Source organism: Nesoenas mayeri (genome assembly GCF_963082525.1).
Source record: "Nesoenas mayeri genome assembly, chromosome: 4".
NCBI classification, from domain to species: Eukaryota; Metazoa; Chordata; class Aves; order Columbiformes; family Columbidae; genus Nesoenas; species Nesoenas mayeri.
The window spans coordinates 43019571-43045347 of NC_137540.1; the positions used below are offsets into that span (position 1 = coordinate 43019571).

Consider the following 25777-nt stretch of genomic DNA (forward strand, 5'->3'; position numbering starts at 1 on the left):
AGAGCTCTCCGGTGTTTTAACTTTTTGAGCCTGTACACGTGAGACAGTTTTATATCCTTAATGGCATATACCCTTTCTTCTAAATCCTTTTCCAGCTAAATAGATGTTAAATAAGAAACAACACTGCTCGTGAACATATTAGTAGTCTCAAGCTTCCTATATCTATTATATCCTTTAAAGCAACTGAATGTTTTATTCTTAAATACATCTGGCTTCTTTCTAGTAGTAATGATGAGAAATCTTACTTTATAGTAAAACTGGGATGGACTCCGGAACAAAATATCGAAAAGGTAGTGGGCATATGTGCCCTTGTATAGAAAACCCCATCAGCGGTTGCTGCAAAGAACAGTTGCGGTTTTAGCAAGGGATAAATTGCAGTCAATTCAGGTCTCTGCGGAAACACATGTAGCAGATGTGTGTGCTGCAGCTCTAGGTGGACACTGGAGAAAAGTGCTGAAATTATGAAGAAGGTATGATTTCAGGGTAAGGATTACGTTTTGGCCTATGTAGGGAAGAAAACAAATAAAACTGCCTGAAACTATTATTCCATCCATGTGTTCTCCTTTACAGGAAGGGCAAGATGAGAATTTAGGAGTAAAAAAGTATCAAAAGGGAAGAGTATTTGTAATCCTCCTCTATTGGCAGCAATGCTCGGAACATATGGCATGTCAAAGACAAGGTTCTTATAAACTCAGAGAAAGGATGACGACCATGAGCTGCTTAGAGTGGAAGAACATGTGCTTTCAGTACTGTTCAGTGATGAATAGAGAGAATTACATTTGCAAATGATAGCAAAGCCCACTGCCCCCAAGCACTCTGGGAGACAGGACAAGAATTTAAAATTACTTTAACAAGTAGCACAGGATATGCAGAAAAATAAGGTGCGATTCAACAAATGCCGGGGTTTGTACTTAAGTAAGGATAATCAGCTGCACAAATTCAAGTTAGGAAGCAGCTTGCCAGGGAGAAGAGACTCAGAAAAGGCTGTAGTGGATGATGAATTTGACATGAGTGAACCACTCTGAAGACAGGCTAGAACAGTGGCTTTAAAGTTTCATGAATTCTGGACTCCTGTAGGTTTTCTGGTAGCGATATGGAGAAATTGCAAATGGATGCATGGCTTTTTTCAGTCACCCTTTTGAGAGTAAAAGCAGTTTCTTAAAGGAAACAATACACTATTCCCTGAGTCTGCTGTGGGTAGGATAAGAAATACTGGGTTTAAGTATCACAGGAGATATTTGGTTTTTTACATTCAAAAGATGTTTTAACGTTCAGGGTAGTTGAACTGTGGCTGGTTGGAAATGAGAGGAACTTAAGGGTGATCTGCTAGCCAGGTCAGGAGGATTAAATCACCACAGACTGAGTCCCGAATAGATTAGAAGGGTCAAGCCAAGAGCTGTCAACTCTGACTTTTGTACCAGCTCCCCCAAAACAAGCACAAAAACCTGTTTACACAAACTGCATTCTCCCTGAAGCTTGCTGTGAGAGTTTCTGTTTCAAATCCCAAAAAAAACATGTTAAAAGAGCTTTAGTAGAAAATTGCAAAATCAAGAACGTAAAGTTAGGAAGCCACAAAAGAACACGTGTGTGTGTCATTGTCATTATATCATATAACAGAAGATATATATTAATTATAGCATATACATTTCTTTGTAATAAAAAAAATCCAACACAGTATGTTTAACTGCTTTTCCCTCTGCACCTGACAGACCTGATTTAAGCATGTTGCAAGGCTGTGAGGGGCTGTCACATGCAGAAACTCCACTTCTTTGTGCCAGAGATTGGTGCACGTACTGATCTCCTGGTTAAGAATTATTTTGAAGAACTGGGTTCCACCCTTGCTTTTACCATGAATTTTCTGTTAGGTGCTCACAAAGGCAAACTTTAAATGAGTGCCTTCTGACCTTCACTTTCTGACTTGTTTCAATGTGAATTGCTAAAATGTTGTTTTGTGTATGAAATCCTATATAATTCTAAGTATTCTGGAAAATCGCATCATAGGTGTTTGCAGTCAAACAGATGGAGAGTTCTCACTTTAATCTTTCTATGCCTTAGTTACTCAACAGTAAAATGAGATAATAATAGATTCTTTGTTCACACCAGCAGTGCGAGGATACTATACTAAATAATTTTGACTTGAGGAGGAAGATGATAGAAAACAGTTACTTCTTTGTTTAGGTTAGCATGGTGTACCTGCTACTAGGGCATAAGGTGTTTGTTGTTCATGAGAGAACAAGAGCAGAGAGAGGGCTGGCAGCTCTGTACATTGACAAAGGAAGAAGAGTATAAAAATTGCTCAGGTAGCCATAAAACCAGCATTGCCTAAATTTAGTGTGTTTGACTTGACCACTCTCATGATATTCCTGTAATGGGGGGTTTGTTTGTCATGTGGATTGTAAACAAAGTTTCATACAAATATTAAAAATTAATGCAAACATTAAGCGAAGATACTAAAACTTTCTAATTCTAAACAAACAGATAAATGTATAGAAAGCTTAAGGGAAACAATATACTATCAACATACCGTAGTTTGCTTACAGTCAGTTTTTCTACCAAGAAATTAAGATGGCATTTTTACCTGTATCTCTTTACATGACACTCGCTGCAAGGTGATGTAGAAGTGTAAATGTGACTCACGCAAGATCCGTTGCTTCCGTCTTCCTGTAGCAGATCTGTGTCTGAGAGCACGACGTCTATGTTAGCGGCAGCAATACGTATGCAATGGTTCACCAGGGAATGGGGGCTGTTGTTCTGAGCTGTGGGGAATGAGCAGAGAAACCAAACCAGAGCTTGCTCAGAGAGAAGCAGAGCAGCTTTCTTCATTGTGGCTGCATACTGAAATTATTTCTTCATCATCTTCTTTCCCTTCTTCCCCCCTTTCACTCTCTTCTTATTTCACCTTTCTTTCTTGTAGAGGGAGAGGCTGTAATGCAGTGAGGAAAGGAGAGAGCTAATAGTATTAATGGAGAGAAGGCAAGGGTTCGGCTCACATTTTGAAAGTGTAGGAAGCAAAAAACACTCCAAAGTAGTTTATCATTTAGGCAGACTTTGATCGACATGGCTTTGGTCACATTCTTTTGTATTTTTGCTTCAAGTCTGGCAGTGCTATGAGGTTAAGTTCTGCTATTATGGCAAAGCTAACTCATTACTCCTGTGGAGGTGTTGCGAATTGACATTGTAAGGGGACTATATATACACTACAAAAAATACTTAGGATGTTCTAATGTAGTGTACAGGTTACAAAGATTATGATAGGTGAAGATGTCTGGTGGAGGATAATAATGTAAACTAATAGAAATAGGAATATAAATTTGCTATACAGTATTTAGAAGTATGTCACCATTATAATCCTTTATGACAGAATAATCAGAATAGCGCAGTGCTAGAAGTACCAATTAAGGAACATCAAATCAATGGGTATGTCATTCCTGCTGATTTAAACAGGAGCTGATTGGGATAAAGGGATTTAATATGTACTTTTGTTCTCTGGCTATTCTGTCATACCTGGAGGAAGCAGCGTATGAGTAATCTAAGGAAGACACTGACATCTCTGATAAGAGACTAATGGGAGACATTAAATTAAAAAAAAGTCTTGGTTCTTACTGATTATGAATTATGCCATGTTAAATGTGAATTTGCCTGACTGTTATCGGTTCTTTGTAAAATAGGTTTCTCTGCCATTTATTTATATAAATATACACAAACATCGATAATACCATTATTATTTTATATGAATTTTGAATGCCATTTACATCTTCTTGGATTTTGACTAGCCTAGAAAATGTACAAATTTTGTATCTTTATTTTTGTTTTTCTTTATCCCATTTGGAGCTATATGTAGTCCCTCTACTCCTGGAAATAGTAGCAAAATTTTAAACCCTGCAAGAAAACCCTTCTAAATATATTGTTTGGTCTATAATTAGACTTTTAAAGGACTTAACATAACCCACATGTGCCACATGTGTAAATATGCCAAGGAGCAGCTGCAAAGTGCTCCAAATCCCACCTCTAAAATTCCTTATCTTTTCGTGACGATAAGGAAGACAGCATAACTAGTTAAACTTTACTGCAAAATTATACTATTTTGGGTTACTTGTTTTCTGCTTTTTGGTTCTTGTAGGATGCTGCACATTAACCAAAATCATTTCTAATGTTGTCCTTAATGTCAACTGACCATAAGTAAAAGGATGCTGGAAAGTAGGACTTGTTTTCCGGGCATTATAGGTTTATGTTCTGGAACTGACTTCTTACAAGGCTACTGGATACAAAAACTCTTAAAGAACATTTTCTTATCTTTTATTTTTTTTAATGCAGATTGGATTTCTGAAAGGAAATAGCATGTTGGGGCATGGGATTGCAGGGACTATTTTCAGTTGCCTCGGAGGTTTTTTTCTATGTTCTATTTCGTTACCTATCCCTACATTTGTAGAGGCATTTAATGTTTCACTGGTGGACGGTTGCATTCCCCAGACAGAGCTAATTGCTTCCATTTTATGCACTAAAGCTTGATTTTTCTCTGCACATGATACACCATGTTCTAAGAGCAGCTGTGTAGGAGCAAGGGGAATTATATTGGATGAGTAAGAGAAGAATTTGATCCACCCTCAAATGCAGCTGTATCAATTTTCTTTTTGTTTGCGGTTGATGTGAAAAGCTACTTAGTTTGTTGCTGTTGTTCTAAATGTTCTGTAATTGATGTTTTCATCTTCTTTCTTTGTCTCCCTTTAACCTTACCATTTTAGTAAAAAAAAAATGAAACCACAACTCTGTGTGGGACACCTGACACCGTCTTCAAGAGAGAGGGACTAGGAAGTAGTAGCAAGTTTCCACCCTAGTCATAGCAGTGACTGTGGCTTCTGTGAGACTACATATCTTATCACCTCCCTCCTCGGGCTGAGGAAGAGCTTTTTTTCCCATTCATTCAAAATGGCAGGAAGGCCCTGGCTGGAAATGCCTCTCTTACCCATCCGATACACATAGTTGAGGGTGACAGAGTGCCGGCCACACAGGGGCGAACAAAGATTTAGGAAAGGTCAGATTTTGAAAGAGAGCCCCCATGGGCTCTGTTGAGAGACCCCGTCCACAGCAAAAACACGGGATTGAATCCACCACGGTTGACTCAGCTTGGTGTGTCTCCACCGCAATAGTCTGTGACATCCTGTCACCTGTGTGCAGGTGGCTGGGTCTGGTAGCCTGCGAGGCACCTGTCCAATGTAGGTTTGCTGTACGACATTAAATCTCTTTAACACAACTGCAGTCAGTCTTTGTTTTGTGAATGTAAGGAGGGAACATATAATCCATCTCTGCTGTGTTTTATGTATTAAAAGTAGGGCATGCTGCTTTAAATCCACCTTGTGCTCTCTTTGTCATTCATCCATCTGCCTCCTCAAATTTTTTTTAAATTTTAAATGTCATAAGTTATGAAAAAATGTCTTGCTATTCTTGGATATACCATATTATTTAGTCTTCTGTATCTAAAGCCTAAGTTTAATTTTCACCCATTTTTCCAAATGCAATGGATCACAACACTACTAACCTCACTACACCCTCTTCCACCCCTCATAGACGATATAACTTGTTTTACATAATCGGTGTGTGTGCTCAGAAGAATAACTGTGGCTGAACTGAAGCAGAAGAAAACTATTCCTCCCAAAAATCCTGTTAATCCAAGCAGAATTAAGTTAGTGTGCTGGTTATGCTGTCAGAGTCACACATGACCTGCAAATCAAAGATTTTCCAGTATGGTCAGTGTTTTAAAGCTCATAAGCTAAGTAATTACTCTTACGTTGTGTTGAAACTTGAGTTTTTTAACTAGCTTTGATTGTATTTTTGTTACACGTAAACATCAAAGCAGGTGAAGAGAAGTCAGATGAAAAACGTAGTCTAAGAAAGGTAGCATCTCTTCCTTCTGCAGGCCTCATTTCTCAAATAGTTTCATTGAATCATGACAATGTTTGCTGAAAAGATAATTTCTTGCATTTTTGAAAGCTTTGAAATACATTTTCATTTTCTAATGTAAGACCTCCCACGTCAGGTGCACCTGCTTGATTTGCATGTGAATTCTGAACAATTGTTTTATGTGACACTTCTGAAATGTCTGTCTGTTGTTTTTTTTTTTTCTTTTTAATTCTCAAGCTCACTATTTGGATAAGATAGTGAAAGGTACTGTATACTTGCTCTTTGATGACATGCCTATACCTACATGTACTTTTTTATATGAATATATAGTTACAAACGTACTAGCCTGGACAAAAGAATCTTCTCTTACATACATACCATGGATTATAGATTTAACTCATATGACTTTCAACTCATCTCAAATTAAATATTAAATCTTGCTTATGTTACAAAATAACATTTTAGCAGTAATTATACATTTATATACAAACTGTGTACATGTATTAGATTTTGTTTGAACCAAAAACTGAAGATCGTATTCATTTGCTGTTTGGTGCTTTTTCTTTGTTTTGTCATTAGACCTCTTCCTACAAAACTGTAAATATTTAGGAAACAAAGCAAAGTGATGCTCTTGTCACAGAACAAGTGTCATTAGTTCTAAAGAACAGATTAATTATAGATATGTGTGTGTTTATATGTAGACAGATCAATAGAATACCCTGGGCTCCTAAGTTTTTGTTTATCTAAACGTAGGAAATTATTACTTGTATTTTGTATGAAGCTAGAAAAAGCTTGTATAATCTATGCAACTTTTTCAATTAAAAGATTCAAGGATGCAAAAGCCTAACATGAAACAGCAAAGATTCTTGTATCTTCAGTTATGGTGAAAAACTGATTTAGAAGAATGTTTAAAATATTCCTACCCCTCTTTCCCTGAGTATCCTTCTCTATTCCTTATTTGTGTTTTTTTCATTAGAATATGGCAATATTCATGGCAATATCCAGGCTTTCACACAATAACTCTTGAGTGTACCCAATTGACTCCTAAAACGCTCTGTCAGTATTGCAATTAAATATGTAAGTCTTCCATAAATTAAACAGACGAAAGATTAAGAAAAAAATAGTGCTCATTATATCAATGAATACTACTAGCAGCTACAATCTGAAAGAATAAGAGCAGCAAGAGTAATCTCAGCCTAGCGTGATGATACAATATGCATAACTGTAGCTTCACCATCCTTCCTCATGAGAGGTTTTCCTGATTCTCTGCCTTCTAAGAGAAACTGGGCAAGAGTTAAGCATCCTTTATAACTTTTTTTCTGAGAATGTTTGTAATTTGGAGCTACATGGTTCAAAGGAGTCAGTAAATTAATAAATAAATAAACTGTTCTGAAAGACTGTTCTAAGCTCGACTAAGACAAACCAAAATGGGTCAGTAGATTAGTTCACAAAGATTGGTAGCTCTACAAAGTGAAGAAGTGGTTTAGCCAGTTACTTAGTTGCTTTGGATAAAAGTTTACAGAATATTTTTGTGTCCAAAAATATCTGATTTGTAGCCACCTTCTCATAAGATACTTAGTGCCATATCTGTACTTGCTTCTGTCAGTGTCTTGTCATAGTCACAGATAAGGAACACCAAAATCTACATATTTATAGTGTTGTCATCTTCATACAGATCATGTTGGCTGCATGCCAGATTTCATCACTAGGAAGTGACAGATACTGTTTATATAATGCAATGTTAGACTGAAAACAAGTATCAGTTTTGGATATATTAAATTATTTTAATTGTTTCCCAAATTTTCCCTCCTTGGCCATAAAAGCAGACAAGATAGGATATAAAGGTAACAGCACAAAAGCCTTAGGGAGATTGTCACAAAAAATCACTCTCTGCTATCTGTCTTGAAGCACGTCACTACCGTGTTTTTGTTCAGTCTATCAATGTTTTATTGTGGTCCTTATGGTATTTCATTTTGTCCGTCCTAAGTAATCAAATACGCACAGCTATTACATTTAGTTGGAAATCCTGTTGGTCCTGTCCCATCCGTATGCAGCCTGAATCCTAATGTTTGTTAGAATAGATGCTAAGCTGCTTCACTATTTCCTGGGCTTTGCTTATTCTGTGAAAAGGAATGTATTTTTGGCATAAAGTATAGTCATTAAAACTGGCCTATACTTTGTGCAATTATTTAACGCACTGTAATTTCACATGAATATACGGCAACTCTGAGACCAGATAAAGTTGACATTCTCTTTTATTATGTGCCTAAAATCATACCCATTTTCCTACTTAAGAATTTGGAGGGATCTGATCATAGTAACAGGGAGCTTATACCTTTGTGCCAGTAAGTAACCAGTACTGCATAGAGCAAATAATGATCTGTTCTATGAACACAGAAAAATGTATGGTTTTACACAGCTGTATTTGCACTATGCATTCACCTCTTGTTACTTTGCCAAAAAAAAAGAAAAAAAAAAAGAAAAGGAAAAAAAGAAAATAAAATTAAAAAGAAAACTTAATTTTGTCTGGCCTGCAGGTATTTAGAGGATTGGTGCATTTATTTCCTGCCTGTACAGGTAAGTGGTGTCTCAAGTGTCAGGCCAATCAAAGATGCCACTTCGCTAAGAATTATGTTCCCCAGGTAATGTTGCTGTTCCACTCCATGTGCAATTACAGTATTTGTGCTGTTCTTAAGGCCTGTTCCCAGTAAGCGTCCCTTGTTTGTATTTTTTTTTCGTTTTATATAATGGCAGTATTTAAATCACTTGTGATTTTTCCTCTCTGTCTGTTTCAACAGAGGGCTGCCCTGGCTTGTGCAACAGCAACGGGAGGTGCACGCTGGACCAGAACGGCTGGCACTGTGTCTGCCAGCCGGGATGGAGGGGAGCGGGATGTGACGTAGCCATGGAAACTCTCTGCACTGACAGTAAGGACAACGAAGGAGGTACGATATACCAACCAGATCTTTAACACTGGGGAGAATGTGTTGAGGAACAGAGATTTTACAGTCAGGTCATTAAATACTGCCGTGAGAACCATACACGTTTTACTAGCTCTTACGCCTCTAAGAATACACTGCCGTTTTCAGTGCTTTTATGTGGCACATCAGCAAAACCTTACAGGATGTTTATGATAGGTGAGAGATGTACTTAGAAAATGGTGGATGTCACCTTAGGTTCCCCGCAATATTCTTTTTTACTGGAATAAAACATAGTCTCAAGTAAGTGAACTGTAGTGGAGGGGAAAAAAAAATAAAGGAGTTCAGATTTTCAGTGACCTCACAAGGAAATTATCCCAAGAGAAAAGGTCTTATGGGGAGCTTACATTTTGACCCATGATGCTATTGCTGGAAGGAATCGGTTGCCCGGTCTACAGAGATCTTATCCCTCCACAGCCTGTGAATGCTCAGATAACTGACAGGATGCTTCCAGAAGTCGTCTTTTTTTTGGCTTGCTTTCCACAGTCTGTCATTCAGGTGACAGGTAACAATCTGCAGCAAGAGGCAGGAAGGCCTGTTGACTTAAGGAATCAATCAGCAATCGTTATTGTGGGGCAGAGAAGGTGGAGGGGCTGTGACTTTGGCATGACTCCAGAATCACACAAAAAAAACCCACAAAAAAAACAAGATTAAATGTGAATGCAGTCAAATATTAGATCAGAATAATGCTTTGATTGTCTGCCTTTCTTCCCCTTCTGTCATCAGCTCTTTTTGTTTAACACCTTCAGATTCAGAGCAGAGATAAGAAACACCATTAAGGGCCTCTGGATGATGATAAAGTCATCTGTGACTTTGTTTTTCAGCTTTATACTACATACGCCTTTGTTGTTGCTGGTGGGCTGTTTGCTCCCATATCCCAACTGCAGTTTGGATCTTGGACATCACAAACTATAAAAAACAGCAACATTTATTTCCCAAGGAAAATAAATAACACACTTAAAACAGTACTGCTGTCAATTGCTTTACACATCATTTGATTTGTCATCCTTCTTTGTTTACATATTGTATATTTTGAGTCAGTTTTGCACATTTAGGGGCCTAAAGAATCTGATGCGATTTGGTACATCCCATCTGAGCTAACATGAAGCTGAATTCTCGCATGTAGGAAGGGAGCGGGAGGAATGACTGGCCACAGCATAGCATTGCAGGGGTGCACTGCTTGGGGATTTAAATTCAGGTGGGCCAGGGGATTATGAACACAAGGGAGAAAGAGAAATGTGTAGGCATGAAAGAAGACAGAGCAAGGAGGAGTACAAACTAGGTTAAAGCATAAACAACTTGGAGGAGAAAAAAAAAACAAGCAAAAAAAAACCAAACAAAACACCACAGGTCGTGTAGAGGAAAAAAGGTTGAAAACCCAGTGAAACAGATTCAGTAAAAGTTAAAGATAATAGAAGGACATGAAATATCAGAGGGAGAACCAAGAGCAGATAACGGAGCAGTGGGAGGAAGAGGGCAAGGTGAACAGCAATGCACGTAAACAGAAAAGGGTAAAGAAGATGCTACTTCAGACTGAAAGCAATAAAGCTGTTTGTGAGGAAAAGGGGAAGAGGAACAAGGAATTGGAGCAGAAGGATCTGACAGAATTACTTGAAAGTTCAAGAAGATAGAACAATAGTGGGGAAAAAAAAAAGGTCTAATTTTTTTCACTATTTCCTTTATAGACTTTATGCAGCTATGTATAAGAAAGGGATTGGCCAAACAGTTGTTTTGCCATGATTGACCTGTGTAACGCTGTTTGTCACTGTCATTTCTCTTTCGGTGTGCTTTATTTTCATTTATATGCTTCAATACAGAGCATATTTGCTTCAATCTTTGACTAGTGGCTGAGGAAAAGGGTTAAAATATACCAATTAAATTAAATTAAAAACTGGAAGCATACCAAACAAAACTGAGGAAAGAGAGTAATCTTTGCCAGGAGCCCACCTAGAAAGAGCAGCAGCGTTTCTTCCCTTTCCAAGAGTACGTGCAATCAGCCCACTAATCTCTTGAGCAAGCCATTGAAATTCCAGACAGCTGCAGGGAATGACACAAGGAGGCCTCTGCTGTATTTGTTTATTGTGGGAGATTAGGTTATCTGAGCACTTATGCTGAATTTATACCGATGACTGCAGGTAGTGTGATTTACATCGCACTAGGCTCAGTGCTTATGTAATTGAAGTTATCTTGGTTGTTAGCTAATTCATACACTGTGGTTATGTTTCATCCTACACTGGATAAAATATTTTTCATATATTAATATGTGTATAATTCATTAATAACAGTGTCTGCTGTTCCTTTGATTCTCAGCTCTTTCTGGAACTGAGTATTCGAATTCTATCAACATGAGCATCCCAAGGACCTCAATGGGAATATTCTCCATAGGAGATACTAATGATATCAAAGTGTACTTGATTATTTTCCCTTCTAGGTAGTGGTGATTATTACCCATGTTCCTTTTAATACAGATTTCTGAGAGTCTTGCAGATCCTTTTCTTTCTCTTTAAGGATCACTCTTTATTTGTCCCTGGTTTTGATTTGGATAATAAAATACAGAATTTTCTTTACATTTTAGCAACCCACAAAGCATGTGCAACATGCGGACCTTAGGCTGAATTAAACTACTGACTTTATGGGGAGAGGGGAAGTCAGAGCTGTCCATGGGTGGAATAAGCCTCACCTTTACTTGGGAAAAAAAACGTGTCACTGTTATACTTTCCCAAAATGGCCCGTGTTTTGTCATCACTGTAGAAAGAATAAGCTGTTTACTGTTTAGGTAGGTCTTTACTGAGCAGATTCCTTTGTTTAAGTTTGCTTTTTATTAGCTCTTCTCCAATTATTAAGAGTAGTTACAGGTTTCCACCAGCAGGATTTAAGAGATTATTAATATTCTTTTATTACTAAAATGAAAATAAGTACCGTAATAAAGCAAAGCATACTTAGCACTACTGTATTTCTGTAATTACTTGCACAGGCTAGGATACCCTGCTCCTGATAAGCATTGTCACAAGGTAGTACAAATTCAGCCTAAAGATTACCTAAACCAGGGCCTCTTCTCTGATAGTGGCTAATGTTTAGTGAAAAATCATAACAGGACAAATATGAACATTTTCTTTGGTATACCAGCAGGATGCTAATTAACATCAGAAATTACCGCCCCAGAATGTTTTGAATGTCAAAAGGGCTACTAAGTACAAAGATAACCTAAGCTCAGGAAATGTCAGGTTTGTACTTGAGTTAGGACTGATGCAGTGGCATGCTCTCGTGTTCTCTGGTTTCTGCTCCAACACTTCCCACTATTCTTCAGCTTTTTGTTTGCATCTATGGTTGCTGGGGAGTGCTGGGTTGATATATCCATAGCAATTATCCACAGTGACTCCAAGATTTCATTCTGGAGTGACAGCTCATTTAGAGCCCAACACTTTATAGTTTAGGCTTCTTCACTCCAACAGGAGTGTTGAATTTGAGCAGACTATAGGTATGCTTATAGAGATACTGCAATAGTAACATGGAACAAGGTCCTTGTGTGCTTCTCAGGAATAAATCAAGGGCTATTTCTGCTTCCGTGGCTTTTCCAAGCAGCTGCTCCTACAGGCAGTCATTTTTGCTGTCTATAATTGAGTCCATTCATTATAGGCTGTTGTAAAATGGAGCTCTGCGAGGGTAACTGAGGTTTATTAACACAGTTTTCTGTCCTTTCCAGCCTGTTGTCTTAGTGTGCCACAGTTACCAAAACTGTCCTGTGGGACAGCCAGCATCATAGCTCCAAAACTGTATTCTTCCTTTGTAGGCACTGAATGTAGGCACTTTGTGGAGATTTTTTGTTGCCAAAATTTCTAATCTATTTATTTACCAATAATGTGATTAATGTAGGTCCTTGGCCATGATCTCCCCTTGACACAAGCTGAACTTGTGCCCAGGACTTATTTTGTCCCCCTGTTTTTCTTCCTTCCAGATGTTTTATGCATACTCTTCAGAATCCATTCAAAAGCGAACACAACAACTAATGTATCTTATTTTTTAGGCATCCATAAGTGTGGGAATCCTCTGTGTTGCCAAAACCTCTCATTTAATGGTTTGGGGGTTTTATTAGTCTTTCCAAATATGAAATATAATCACCAGACCATGCTCCATTGCAATTCTGTGCATTTTGCAACAAAGGGAAAAGTGACATCTGTCAAGATATTTACAGCTAGACTTTAGCTTTTGAGGAAGAAAACGATAATGTAATCATTACATCTTCCATATACAGAAGAACCTCTTTCATCTAGAACAAAAAAAGCCCCACAAAATAGCCTTCTGAGACTGATAATGATTGTCCAGCTGACTGTAGGAGTTTCTATTTTCTTTATAATTCCACTATCATATTTGAGTGATATAACCAATAAGACAGTGTTGAGATAAGTCCCATATTTTTCAGGCTAAACAAAATTCATCAGTAATTTTGCAGAGCCATTTCAGAAAGGAAATTTTACTCTGCTTCACACAGTGCAATAGAGTGCTCAACTTAGTGGTACTAGATAGCTCTAGCCACATAAGTACGGCGAAAGGATGAAAAATGTTTTCTCAAGTTATGAGGAGCCAGATTCATAACCATCCGTCACTCGCTTGGGCAAGTTGCTGATAAACTCCACAGAAGAATAACAAACAGCGTATCCCTGTATCTTGGCTGGTGAAATGAGATTCTTTCTCTGATTGATGTTAGCGGAGAGGCTTGTAAAAATGCATTTCCAGCTGATTAGTTCAGAAGGTGTCAATCTCATGCAGTTTTATGACCTGCAGACTATACTCCAGATGTACATTTGCTTTTTATAAACTAACAAAGATGAATGACGAAATTCAAGCATTTCTTTGGCAACTGCACCAGATATTGCCTGGGAGACCATACAGAGATATAAAAACCCAAAACTATGCTGTTAACCATCAGTACCCCCCACCTTGACACTGATCCAGGTTTCTAGAGTTAAAACCAGCAAGGGAGGTCAATACTTTAGCTAGGACAGGGTTTCATATTGTACAAGAATGAGACTAGAAAATCACAAGAGTCATGGACTGAGGGTGGAAAGGCCTCTGGAAATCATCTGGTCTCAGCCCCTGCTCAAAGCAGGGTCAGCTAGAGCAGGTTGTTCAGGACTGTGTCCATTTGGGTTTTGCATATCTCCCAGGATGGAGACTTCACAACTTTGCTGGGCAACCTCTTGCAGTGTCTGACCACCTTCACAGTAAAACAAAGTTTTTCTGACGTTTGGGCAAAGTCTCCACAGTACTCCAGGTTCGAACTCCCCGCTGCTGACAGGAAGGATCACCTTCCTTCACCTGCTGGCAACACTCCTCCTAATGCAGCCCAGAATGTCACTGGCACCTTCTTTGCTGCAAGGGCATGTTGCTGGCTCATGTTCAACTTGGTGTCCACCAGGACTCCCAAGGTCTTCTCCACAAAGCTGCCTTGCAGCCAGCTGTCCCCCAGCATGTCCTGGTGCAGGGGCTGGTTCCTCCCCGGGTGCAGGACTTTGCACTTCTCTTTGTTGAACTGCACGAGGTTCCTGTCAGCCCATTTCTCCAGCCTGTCGAGGTCTGTCTGAATGGGAATGTGACCCTCTGGTATATCCTCATCCCAAGAAAAATAAATCTTATTTCTTTTCTCTTAAAAAAGTTTAAACTTTGATATACTTAAACGATGACTTTTTCATCCCTTTTTGTTTTCCTTGAACTGACTTCAATGTCAGCTGAGTTAAATAAGAATTTTAGATGTGCAAAAGAATAGAAATCGCAGTCCTTTGCTGTTTTGCCAGTCTTCTAACTGATCCACATAGCCCAGCAGTCCTTAGAGGAATACCTTTAGAAGATCTCTGTTTACTTACGCTCTTTCAACATACGATTGAACAAAAATGGATTATATTTTTCCCTTCAGAAAGAAGTTTTACTCTAAAGCTAGATGATTTTGTGAGAGAAGCAGCCATGGGCTTCCTCCGAGTGCTGCACTGGTGTATTTTTCAGTGCAGCAAGCAAGCTCCCTCTCTAACCCAAATGGAATAATAAAATGTTCAAGCTATTTCAGCCTTGCTGTTCTTTTGGGGAAACAATTATCAGCTATGTGATACTATATTACATTCATCTGGAAATTTTCTGAGGCTGACATTTCCAGGCTCATATTCCTTATGACTTTACTTACAGCAAATTAGTAGTTATCAATTTGATCTTGATTTTAATCTTTCACCAAATTAGATTTCCAGTGATGTGACAGATCTAATGCTCATTATATGTGAATATTTCAGCACATAAGCATAAAAGCACCCATGTGTTTAAATCTTGTTTATACTGGCCAGCATTCCTGACCAATTTATTCAGCATAAAATCTAAATGTTAAATACAGATTTTATTCTCTCATACATTTTCATGCAAAATTCTTGTGGAAATGGCCTTTGCCACTTGCAACAAAATCTTTCTGCCAAGGTATAAATGAGTCCACCTTGATAAATGTTGTGAAATATTTAAAGCTGCATACAGCATAGATATGCTAAAAAACTTCAGGAAAACAGCAGAATGGGAGTTACTTGGTTATGGTTTGCTTTGGTTTTTTCTCTAACAAGCCAAATAACTCCAGATAAAAGCTGCTTAGACCCACCTATAATGTTTAATATTTATAAGTTAACAGTGTCCACAGAGCTTGAGTTCCTCCATTTTCTGTTTTTTTTCAACATGTTATTAGAAAACTATCAAATAAATAGGTTTAATTTATAGATGATACTGAGTATATTCAGCTTGCATGGATTTCCATGGGAGTTTAAGAGCTCAGTAAACAGTGACACTCTCTTTCTTTAACTGAAAGTGAATTCATTAAAATCTTATTTAATAGTATTCTTTCAAACTACATTTCTTTTCATCTCCCAGCTGATTGGCCCATTCTCATGCAAAGGGGCAGGAGGAAGAGTGTGTTCACTTGTGTGACTTTCTGCCAACAGATGGGCTCGTTGACTGTATGGATCCTGACTGCTGTTTGCAGAGTTCTTGCCAAAACCAGCCTTACTGCCGTGGGCTACCTGATCCCCAGGACATTATCAGCCAAAGCCAACAGTCGCCATCTCAGCAAGCTGCCAAAGGATTTTATGACCGGATCAGTTTTCTCATCGGAGCAGACAGCACTCATGTCATACCTGGGGAAAGTCCTTTTAATAAGAGGTGAACACGGCTCATCATTTACTCATGAAATAAATTGAAGAGCATGTGAGATTAATGTTTAGGAGAAGATCCACTGCGACTGCAAATGTCATGGCATGGACTTTCAGCAGAAACCTTTTCTCTTCATTTATCAAATTGCTTATTTTGTCTCATTTCCTGTAAAATTCATATTGCCAGTGCCGGTAGGTTACAGAAGGTATTTGCCATGCTTAGTACCTGTGTTCTAACAGGGCACTTCATTAATGATTAAATAAATCTTTATTTAACCAGTTGATTTGGGCTAGCACAGTTGGAAATACATCAAAGCAATGAAAACACTTCAGAAGGAAAAGCAAAGCTGCACTTTTTAAACTGAGCTCACTAAATAATATAAATTATGAATTAATGTAATAGAACTGTTAAGTGCACGACAGTATAATTGCATAAACCGTTTGACTGGTGCTCTACGAAGCAGTAATGACCTGAAAATAAACCAGTAACAGGAAGCAGGTGTCTGGGATCTCACTGAGTGAAGGAAGATGATTTACACTAGAACTACTGCGTTTGCAGTAATTTAACAGCATTAATGTGTTTGGGCACAGCAGTTGATTAAAAGTTGTTGCACAAATGTTCCTTATTGCTCTTTTAAATTTTGTACTTCATAGTCCCTGCAGTTTTACAGATTGCTTTGATACTAATTGAAAAGTACATTTTTCTTTAAGAGTCTGCCAGAGGTATGACTTACAGTGGGAACATCTAGAGTTTATAAGTTTTTAAAATTCTTCAGTAAATCTCTGGTCTTAGTAACTCAGTATGGGCAAAAGGAACCAAAGTAAAATCAATAATATTAACAAAATTATTATCTGTGTATTTCAAGGCGTTCATTATGCAGTGTAAATTATGTGAACTTGTAAAAAGGTTAGAGTCTCAGGAATGTTTTTGCTAATGGTAGTTGACACCATGCAAAGATGTGTGTGTATGTTCGCTCTACTAGATTTAATTCATTTAAAAGGGAACAAAAAAAAGCAAATTTGTAATTTGATCCTGCATCTTTTTCACAGTCTTGCATCCGTCATAAGGGGCCAAGTATTAACTGCTGATGGAACGCCACTCATTGGAGTCAATGTCTCCTTTCTGCACTATCCAGACTATGGATATACAATTACTCGCCAAGATGGAATGTAAGTGCAATTTGAAACACTTCTAAGTCGTAAAGACAGCAAAGGTCTTACTGAGGAGCTGCTTGTAAAAATAAAATGATGGAAACAAAAGACACAAAAAAAGCAATTGACCGACGCTGTACTTAGTACATTCTTCAAATGTAAAATGTGCTGATTATATACTTCAGAAGTAGAAGGTATTGTTTAGTTTAAACGCAACATTCCAAACTCTCCATTCTCTTAGTGTGGTATTATGTAATATATTTTAATTGATTTCTCCATTGTTCCCAGTAGAGCCATTCTGCCTTCAGAGCACTGAAGTGGAATGAAGAATCAATCAGTAAAATGGAGGCTGTAGATGGCTTTGGGAATTTGCTGACTAGCAAGCCCTGCTGTTTTTTTCTAGGTTTGACTTGGTAGCGAATGGCGGTGCCTCCCTGACCCTGGTGTTTGAGCGATCGCCGTTCCTGACACAGTATCACACAGTTTGGATTCCCTGGAATGTCTTTTATGTCATGGATACCTTGGTCATGAAGAAGGAAGAGAACGATATTCCTAGTTGTGATCTGAGTGGATTTGTAAGGCCAAACCCCGTTATTGTGTCATCGCCTTTATCCACCTTCTTTAGAATCTCTCCTGAAGACAGTCCGGTCATCCCAGAGACACAGGTAAGGTGTGCCTCAAATAAATCACATTTTATCACAGGATATATTGTAATTAAGCAACCATAACAAAAAGAGTGCAAGCTACTCTTGAAAAAATAATTCAGACTAAGTGCTAAGAATTTGCGTTGTGATTATTTTCAGGCCAATTTATGTATTCTATGGGATGATTTTTAAACTTTCATCTGGAAAAAAGAAAAAAAGTAAGAAAGCTTGGTGTACACCAGTGTCTGGTTTTAGATTTATTTACATCATTTAATGTACAGCACGTCTTCAGCCATCGAGCACTGGCCCATCAAAATGGACACACTGTAGTACATCTGACTGTTTTGACTGCCCTCTTGTTAGAAGCACATCTCCAAAACTGAACATGAGAGGTGTTTTTCCACTATGTCTGAAAGAGCCATACAGTTCAATTTATCTGTTTAGTCCTGATAAATAGCGTGACACTCAGATTTTTATAAACTAAAAGAACTCCTTGTAACACTGTGGACAGACTTACAAGCCAGTGAGCATGTGTGGTAATCTACTTCTTCAGAACTTGTAATACCAAAAGTAAGACTCACATCAAAACTTTGCTTTAAATAGAAAAAGCTGTGACCGGAGGTTTTATTCTCTAACATAAATGTATTAATAATTCCTCTATCTCAAATAACTAATTACTAATATAGTCTTCCTTAACTCTTAAAGCAAAGTTGCATTTCAAGAAGTAATATTTCTCTCATTATTGATTTCTGATAAAACCTTTCCTAGTGAAACAGTACTCTTTCTGCATCCCTCTTTCTCTCTCTCTCCCTTCTCTCCCTCTCTCTCTCTCTCTCTCTCCTTTCTCTCTCTTTTTCTTTCTCTCACCTTCACAATGCCATAATTACATAGAGAATTCTTTTTCCCATTCACTAAGAAATGTCCTTATCTCTTCAAGGGACACATAGAAAATGTATTCAAATGTTTTCATGCAGACCTCTTAAGAAAAGAGCAAAATCATTAAGCAGTTGACGGTAAGAGCAGGTTTAAAGTAAAGATGTAAGGAAATTACAACTAAACACCCATGCAAATCTAGACTGTGCTAGAAAATCGTTGCTTTTATCTTCACTATCATTTCTGTGCCTTTGATAATTGCAAGTCAATTAAAAGAAAATATTTGCAAAATGCAGTCCACTGAAAAACTGTTCTAATTTACTTGTTTTGGCAGCAGACGATAGAGTCAGTTTCTGAAGTGATGCAAAAAGGCTTAGATGGATGGGGTATAAATCAAGAAAAAAGTAATAATAGAAGAATGACCAAAGAAATACATATTTTCAAAAAGCACTTGTATCATCTACGTAAACAAGTTTTCATGAGCAGTGGGACTAATAAGTCTGGGTTCCTACTAAATCCCACCCATTGCTATAATTCCAGCTATCTGCCACATCCAGTCCTTCCCCCACGGCCTGCAGTCAGCCGTTGTCTCACGGGAATAACAACTTGGCAACTTCGTCCCTACTCGAACCCTTTTTTTTAGAAACCCTAAAAGAACTGAATTTAGAGATTCCTACTGTCATTTCAAATGTGGTTGAAAGTGGCTACCAGGTTCCAAAGTTGCGAGGTGGGAGGTCTGACAGGCAGGACTGTTGGATCAAGTAGATTTCCCTGGAAAACCAGCCAGAAGGAAAGATCATATTCTCAGCAGATCCTAAGAAGTTGGTGTTGGTGGGTCATTTATGACAAGGTAAAAGTAGTACTGTCATTATGTATGAAAAAAACTGTTTCTGGTACTGTGAAAAAAAATAAATAATCAAGGAGTATTTTCTTCTGTATTCTTTGCTCATCACACATGTAATCCCCTGATTTGGCAAGTGGGAGCTGCACAGCTGTGCCTGGCCCATACCCTGTAGGGTCAGGTTCCCCTGGGAAATGCATAATACTCAACAGTCTGTCTCCCCAAAAATTCGTTACTCTGATAAAAGATGGGCAGAACTGGATTTCATTCAGAACTGTCTGTGCAGCTCCGGAGAAACTGCTGTAGATCTCTTCATAAAAAAGGGGCAATGCCAGTGTAAAGTGGGGGAGACTGGATGAAGGCACAGAGAAAGACACAGTTGCCCATGTTCCTTCAGTCAGTATTAGTCACCCTCTTTGCATGGTGTGACAGCGCTCGCTGTCACGTACTACAGGAGAAAATGATGTGCTGCTGGAATCATCATGCCTTGAAGGGCTTCATCAGCCCTTGGAGATAATGTTTCCAAAAGAGTGTACTTGGTGGCTTATGAATCCCAGATTGATCAGAGGGGGAATTAAGGTCTGTACCAAAGCGGCAGCAGCAAACTGAAAAAAAGAAGACAAGCAAGAGGAAAGAACAAATGCAGTGGGTGAAGGGGTGATCACAGACCCAGCAGATCATTACTCAATAGGGATGGTAATAAATAACGTTAACTAAATTTGGACTACTTAGGCATGACTTTATCTACTTTTAATTGCAAGTTAGCATGCTCTGCGTAGCCTTAACTAGCTGAGATTAATCAGTGTGGAACAAGACAGCAAACTGCATACAGATGAGGGAGAACAGGTTAAGCTGGAGCTGCTTATATGTGTTAGGTAATATTGTTGCTGTCTTTTTCCTAATATAATAAATGTGTTTCCCACATATTGCAGTGTGGTCTTGCAGAAACCCACAAGTGAGTCACAATGAGCAACTCTGAAATTGAGTTTTTGAGGCTTTTCTTCTCCTAAACTTCTATTATCCACTGTTACGTACACTTGCAAGACGCCTTCTGCAGGTCCTGAGCTGCTTGTTTCTGTCACCTCAAGTGGGTGGGAGTAGGAAGACTCAAAAGTTTTCTTTCAAATTACATGCTCAAGGTTGCCCACTTGTTTTTTTCCCCTCTCCCCTGACTCTCTCTCACTACTGGCATTACTATACAACAGAAGTTGGCAAAATCTGTTTACCCAGAAGAAGTCAGGGTGCAATGTGGGCCTCAGTGATTTAATAAAAATGATTGATTTTAACTTCAGTATGGCCAGATTTTCAGCAAAGAAATTTACCTATTTCCCAATTTAAACAGGGATATTCCAGTGTTCCATGGATGCTGCATCCTAGTTTCACTCAGCTAAAATCTCCAAACTTCAAGTTTGTGCTGAGAAAATAATGGAGATTATTCTTAGGGCCAAATAGCTCCATTTATGCATCCTTGTCTTCCAGCAGGTTTTCTGGTTTTCTTCTCTTTTGCTTTCTGTTTAAAACTTTATATACACCTCTTGATTTATTCTTTTATGGGCCCATTTTTAGGTTTTTACACGTGTATGGCTTTCTCCTATCCGTCTTCTCTGTGGTATCTCAGCAATGTTTTAAGTATAGGAAAAACAAGCATTTTTCCCTTTTTTATTTCTTCTTGCTTTATATTGATAACTCAAGGTTATTTCTTTGTAAGTTCATTTAAGAGCTTCAGTTCTAGGGGAAACCTTTTTTTAAAGGGAAGAGATTTTTCCATCTTGAAAGGAGAAGTTTCAGGTTCTACTTAAAGAAGTCTGATTTTAGTACTCCTTGGTCTCAACATTCATGTAATAGCGGTAGTTGCCAATATCTACCTGTGTCTAAAAAAAGCCATCTTTACCCCTTTCAAACCGGGATGATGTTACATTTTAATGCAGCAGGTCAGCTGTTGCTTCTTGGCGAAGAACCTTTTTCTGACATAGGACTAAAGTTTGCACTCATTCGTGAAATTTGTTCTTAAACCCTCTATTGAAGTTGCTCATTGTGCCAAAAAAAAATCACGGTAATACAGCAAGCATTTTTCCCCCTAATTGAATTAAATTTCTTACTCAGAGTTCTTAATACCATCAGACCATGTCACCTGAATCATATTAGTATTTTGGAGCAGGAAAGCATTCCAGAGCCTGGACAGGATTAGTGCCACTGGCCACAAGAGACAAGGAGCCCTGCACAATTTATGTGACTCAGTCACCAGCTTGAACTCTCAGGACAAGAAACTCTGTGCTTGTGAAAATTGAGATGACCTTTATCTCAGTCCTGTAGGTTAAATATTTCATGGCTGTCCTTCCAAGAAGCTTGATCATCCATAAATAAAATGTTGACCGTTAGAATTTGGTAGCTGGGCTATAACTCAGTCCCCTTAGGGTCTCAGCGTTCTGAAGGTAGTTTGATACTTTATCTGGAAAAGGTAAAGCACAGACAGCTTGGTTGTGTTGGCAATTCCCCATGTGACTTTTATACCCAGTGACTTTCCTGATTGCTTTACAATTGATGTGATGTCGTGGCTCCCATAGGATGCTCTCTGCTGTGTCTGATGATTTAACTTTTCAGATGAACGTTAAACTGTTTAATTCTCTTTGTAATGCTTGATTCTGGGAGAGAGATTGAGATGCATAACCTTACCTCTATATTTCTAAAGTTCTCAAGAAAATAAGTTACGACAGGGATATTTTATGGAAAGAGGGAAGTTATAAGTCAGACTTCCAGCAGATGTTTGAGGCTTCTGCAGAAACTAATAATAGGGGTTTGGTTTTTGTTTTAAAGCTCGCTGAGAACTATGTGAGTGTCCTAGTTTCTAATTTGATAGTAATCCAAATACCCAGTGGAGTCTCTTGGAAATTGAAACTTCAAGGTGTCCTCTTTATTGCCTGTTGTGTCAGCCAAGAGTACCGGAAGACCACCTAAGTGTTTAACGCTGTTCTTCCACAGTCGTAGTTGTAGAAGAAGCAATGGTCATAACGGGAGATGAGCAAAGTCCATTAAATTGTGTCCTGTTACAAGCGTATTATTTCTTTTTCTCCTCTTGCTTTCAGAGACCTCTATCTGTTAGACTAGTTTTCGTGTGCACTATGTCAGAGTCCTGCTGATGTCTTGAGAAATTTGTCTATTGTTCCAAGGTGGTTTGTGTTTTTTCTTCAAAGTCTTAGAAAAGGAGTATGTCCACAATCATTTCTTTAGAGAGAGGGGGATTTGTTTGTGTAGAAAAGATTTGCCTGTTCTCTGGCTTAGACACAGTGCTTATGTTGGACTGAGGGAGAGCAGACTAGAGTTACAAACAGAAATGATTCCACCATCGCCTTCTTCCAAGTGATGGTACTGCTCATTATTTCTTCTCAGTGACGGCAAGTTCTTGGTGGGTAAAAAAGAAACATTCTAAGATTAAGAATTAAGAATTTTAAAATCTGAATTTAATTTGTCTAGTATCTTCCAGTTCCTCTTTTACTTCCTACAGCTCTGTTATAGTCTTACTGGAGAACAAGAGTTGCATGCCCATATATATATCAGATGTAAATAACCATTCATGCCAGAAAATGAGTTCAAAATACTAGTTCTGATTTTTTGTTACTGTTATTGGGAACAAGATATAATTACTACCATATAAATCTTTCTTTATATCCCAGCAAAAGTGCTAACATAGAGGATGGTGTAGCACCTGTTGCCCTCCTCAAGAGCATAAACCACATTATTTGACCCTATTCAACGCAGTCAGTTGTTAAGTTGTTAAAAGTGTCCAAGGATTTCTTGCGCATAGGGACTAACTTAGCCCTTATTTAGTAGCCGCCTTTTGATCTCACTGAAGTCTCAAGTCTAATATATGTGACAGTGCTTTCCCTGAGGTCTGCTTTCCACTAATATTAATTAGTGTTTGGTCTTCAGACTTTAGGACTAGAAGCCAGGAAAGTAAAAGAAAGCTTTCCAAATTTGTTTCCCCAAGAGGGCTCTTTTTACACCACCAAGGCCCTGGGCTTGTGTTTCTGTGTTCTTTGTCCTCTCTACCCACCAGAGAAACATTATGTTTATAAATGTGTCTAGATACTTTTTTCTTTCTTTTTTTTTCCCCCAATAAGCTGGGATACATGGTAGCTGTTCACCTGAAGTGCTTGCTGTCAGTGTTTATGTCCTGACTGAAGTATAGGACAGTATAGGCTATCTTCATCCACGTTACGCAGGAACCTTTCACATCCATCCATCACCCACAAAAGCTCCTCAGCTCAGAGGAAAAGACAAGGTAGAGCAGGGGAGAAACCTTTCAAAAATAAAATTGAATCATTGCACCTCTCTGAAATGAGAAAGTGGTGGGCTGATGTCTGAGTAGTGAATATTGATCAGGAAATATGGAAAAGCTTTCCCTGAGGCATCCTACTTATCTGTCTTCAAAATAAATGGAAGAATGCTCTAGTTCAAAGTATCTACAATCCACAGGTAATGCAAATAATAAACCACCTAAAAGTCCTTCCTGCTCTTGCGGGAGTGATTAGATATCACAACCCAAATCTGAAGCTTTGCAGTGTTTAGTGGCTCTACTGACTATTATTACGTGTCCATAGCTGGGACATGGGTGGCAGCACAAGAAGGGGCTATTTTCACTTAGATGAAAGATGCTTTTTTGCCTCTTTTGGAAAAAGCAGTTGGGAATGTTTTCCCTCTCCTGTACACTTCCTTCCCCCCATAAAAATAAAGGAGAGATCTTTGAAATCCTCCAGCACAAAGTATCAACTAAGCAGCTTCAGTATAATGAAGAATTTAGTTTTTGCTTTTCAGAAAAAAAAAAGGTGGTGTTATTTATTTTACATTATTAAATGAAGACTGGATTTAGATGATGCTTCCTACTGGACTGTCATGCAGCATCATGTCAGGCCTCCTTCTATGAGAGCTGCATTGTTCTGTTTAATGTCAAAATCATTCAAATTCTGTATTTTCTCTTACCAATGCATAGGTACTTCATGAAGAAACAACAATACCAGGAACCGATTTGAAGTTATCATACTTAAGCTCCCGAGCTGCAGGATATAAATCTGTTCTGAAGATTACTATGACACAGTCTGTTATACCATTTAATTTAATGAAGGTTCATCTTATGGTGGCAGTGGTGGGAAGACTTTTCCAAAAATGGTTCCCTGCATCCCCAAATCTGGCTTACACTTTCATATGGGATAAAACTGATGCATACAACCAGAGAGTCTATGGATTATGTGAAGCTGTTGGTACGTGTGTTATGGAATTTTTTTTGCATTTTCACTGTTGCCTTGAAAATAGGGAAGCATATCTCAAATACCTGTATCCTTTAAGTAGAAAATGTTTAGCAGAATAAGATGAGAAGTAACACTGCATATAAAATATTGTAGAAAATACTAATCTAAACTTTGAATTATAAGAAATCAATTCCTTCAAAAGGAAAAAAAAGAGACCATAGTCATTTTTCACATCTAGTTCTTCCCCATGAAGTAGCCCTCAGCCTAATATCACTGTGTGGCATTCAATCTGCACCCTCCTTGTACTTCAAAGCACAGCAGCATTCTGACATACTTCACCAAATGGCCACCTTCTATACCTGTCCTAATCCACTTACTTTTAATAACTGAATTTATTTTAATAAGCCAAGATGGATTTTAAAGGATTTTGGAACTCTGTTTAGTATTTCAATACATCTAAGGCAGCCACTGGGATTTTCAGGTAGTCTGACAGTGCAGAAGAACACAGGTAGTTTAAGGAAATCACAGTTTACGCTTAGACTCTTCTTCTGAACAAGATCCTATACTTAATAAGGAAATGTATTGTTATTTTAGTGTCTGTAGGTTATGAATATGAGTCTTGCTTGGATCTGACTCTTTGGGAAAAGCGGACTGCCATTTTGCAGGGATATGAACTGGATGCCTCCAACATGGGTAGCTGGACATTGGATAAACATCATGTACTGGATGTTCAGAACGGTAAGCAGTTAATTTTTGTCTTGCTAATTTTAGTACTGAACTGCCCTGCATTTCAAGTATCTCATTCTAACTTTTCAAATGTTTGCTTTGTTATTTTAATAAAGGAAATTATGGAATGTTTTGCATATGATTATTTGAGCTTTACAGTGCATGTCATGTCTCTTTCTCCTATAAATATATATGCATTAATAATTTCATCTAACAGTGTCACCCTGTATTAGATATGCCAAAAAAAAACCCC

General features: G+C 38.2%; 1 protein-coding gene across 7 annotated transcripts in view; it reads left to right on the top strand.

Moving 5' to 3' along the window:
• Positions 1-25777, top strand: part of TENM3 (teneurin transmembrane protein 3) — a gene marked incomplete at both ends in the record, with an annotated part of 311431 nt that overhangs the window by 243344 nt on the left and 42310 nt on the right. For 5 of the 7 annotated variants that reach the window (XM_080343549.1, XM_080343551.1, XM_080343552.1 and 2 more), the window contains 6 exons: positions 8697-8843; positions 15839-16055; positions 17096-17215; positions 17601-17862; positions 24543-24810; positions 25393-25536. In XM_080343549.1, the coding sequence (XP_080199675.1) occupies positions 8697-8843; positions 15839-16055; positions 17096-17215; positions 17601-17862; positions 24543-24810; positions 25393-25536 (1158 nt within the window). Of the gene's footprint in view, positions 1-6135; positions 6163-8696; positions 8844-15838; positions 16056-17095; positions 17216-17600; positions 17863-24542; positions 24811-25392; positions 25537-25777 lie in introns of all 7 variants that reach the window. The other 2 variants (XM_080343548.1, XM_080343550.1) reach the window with 1 other exon arrangement.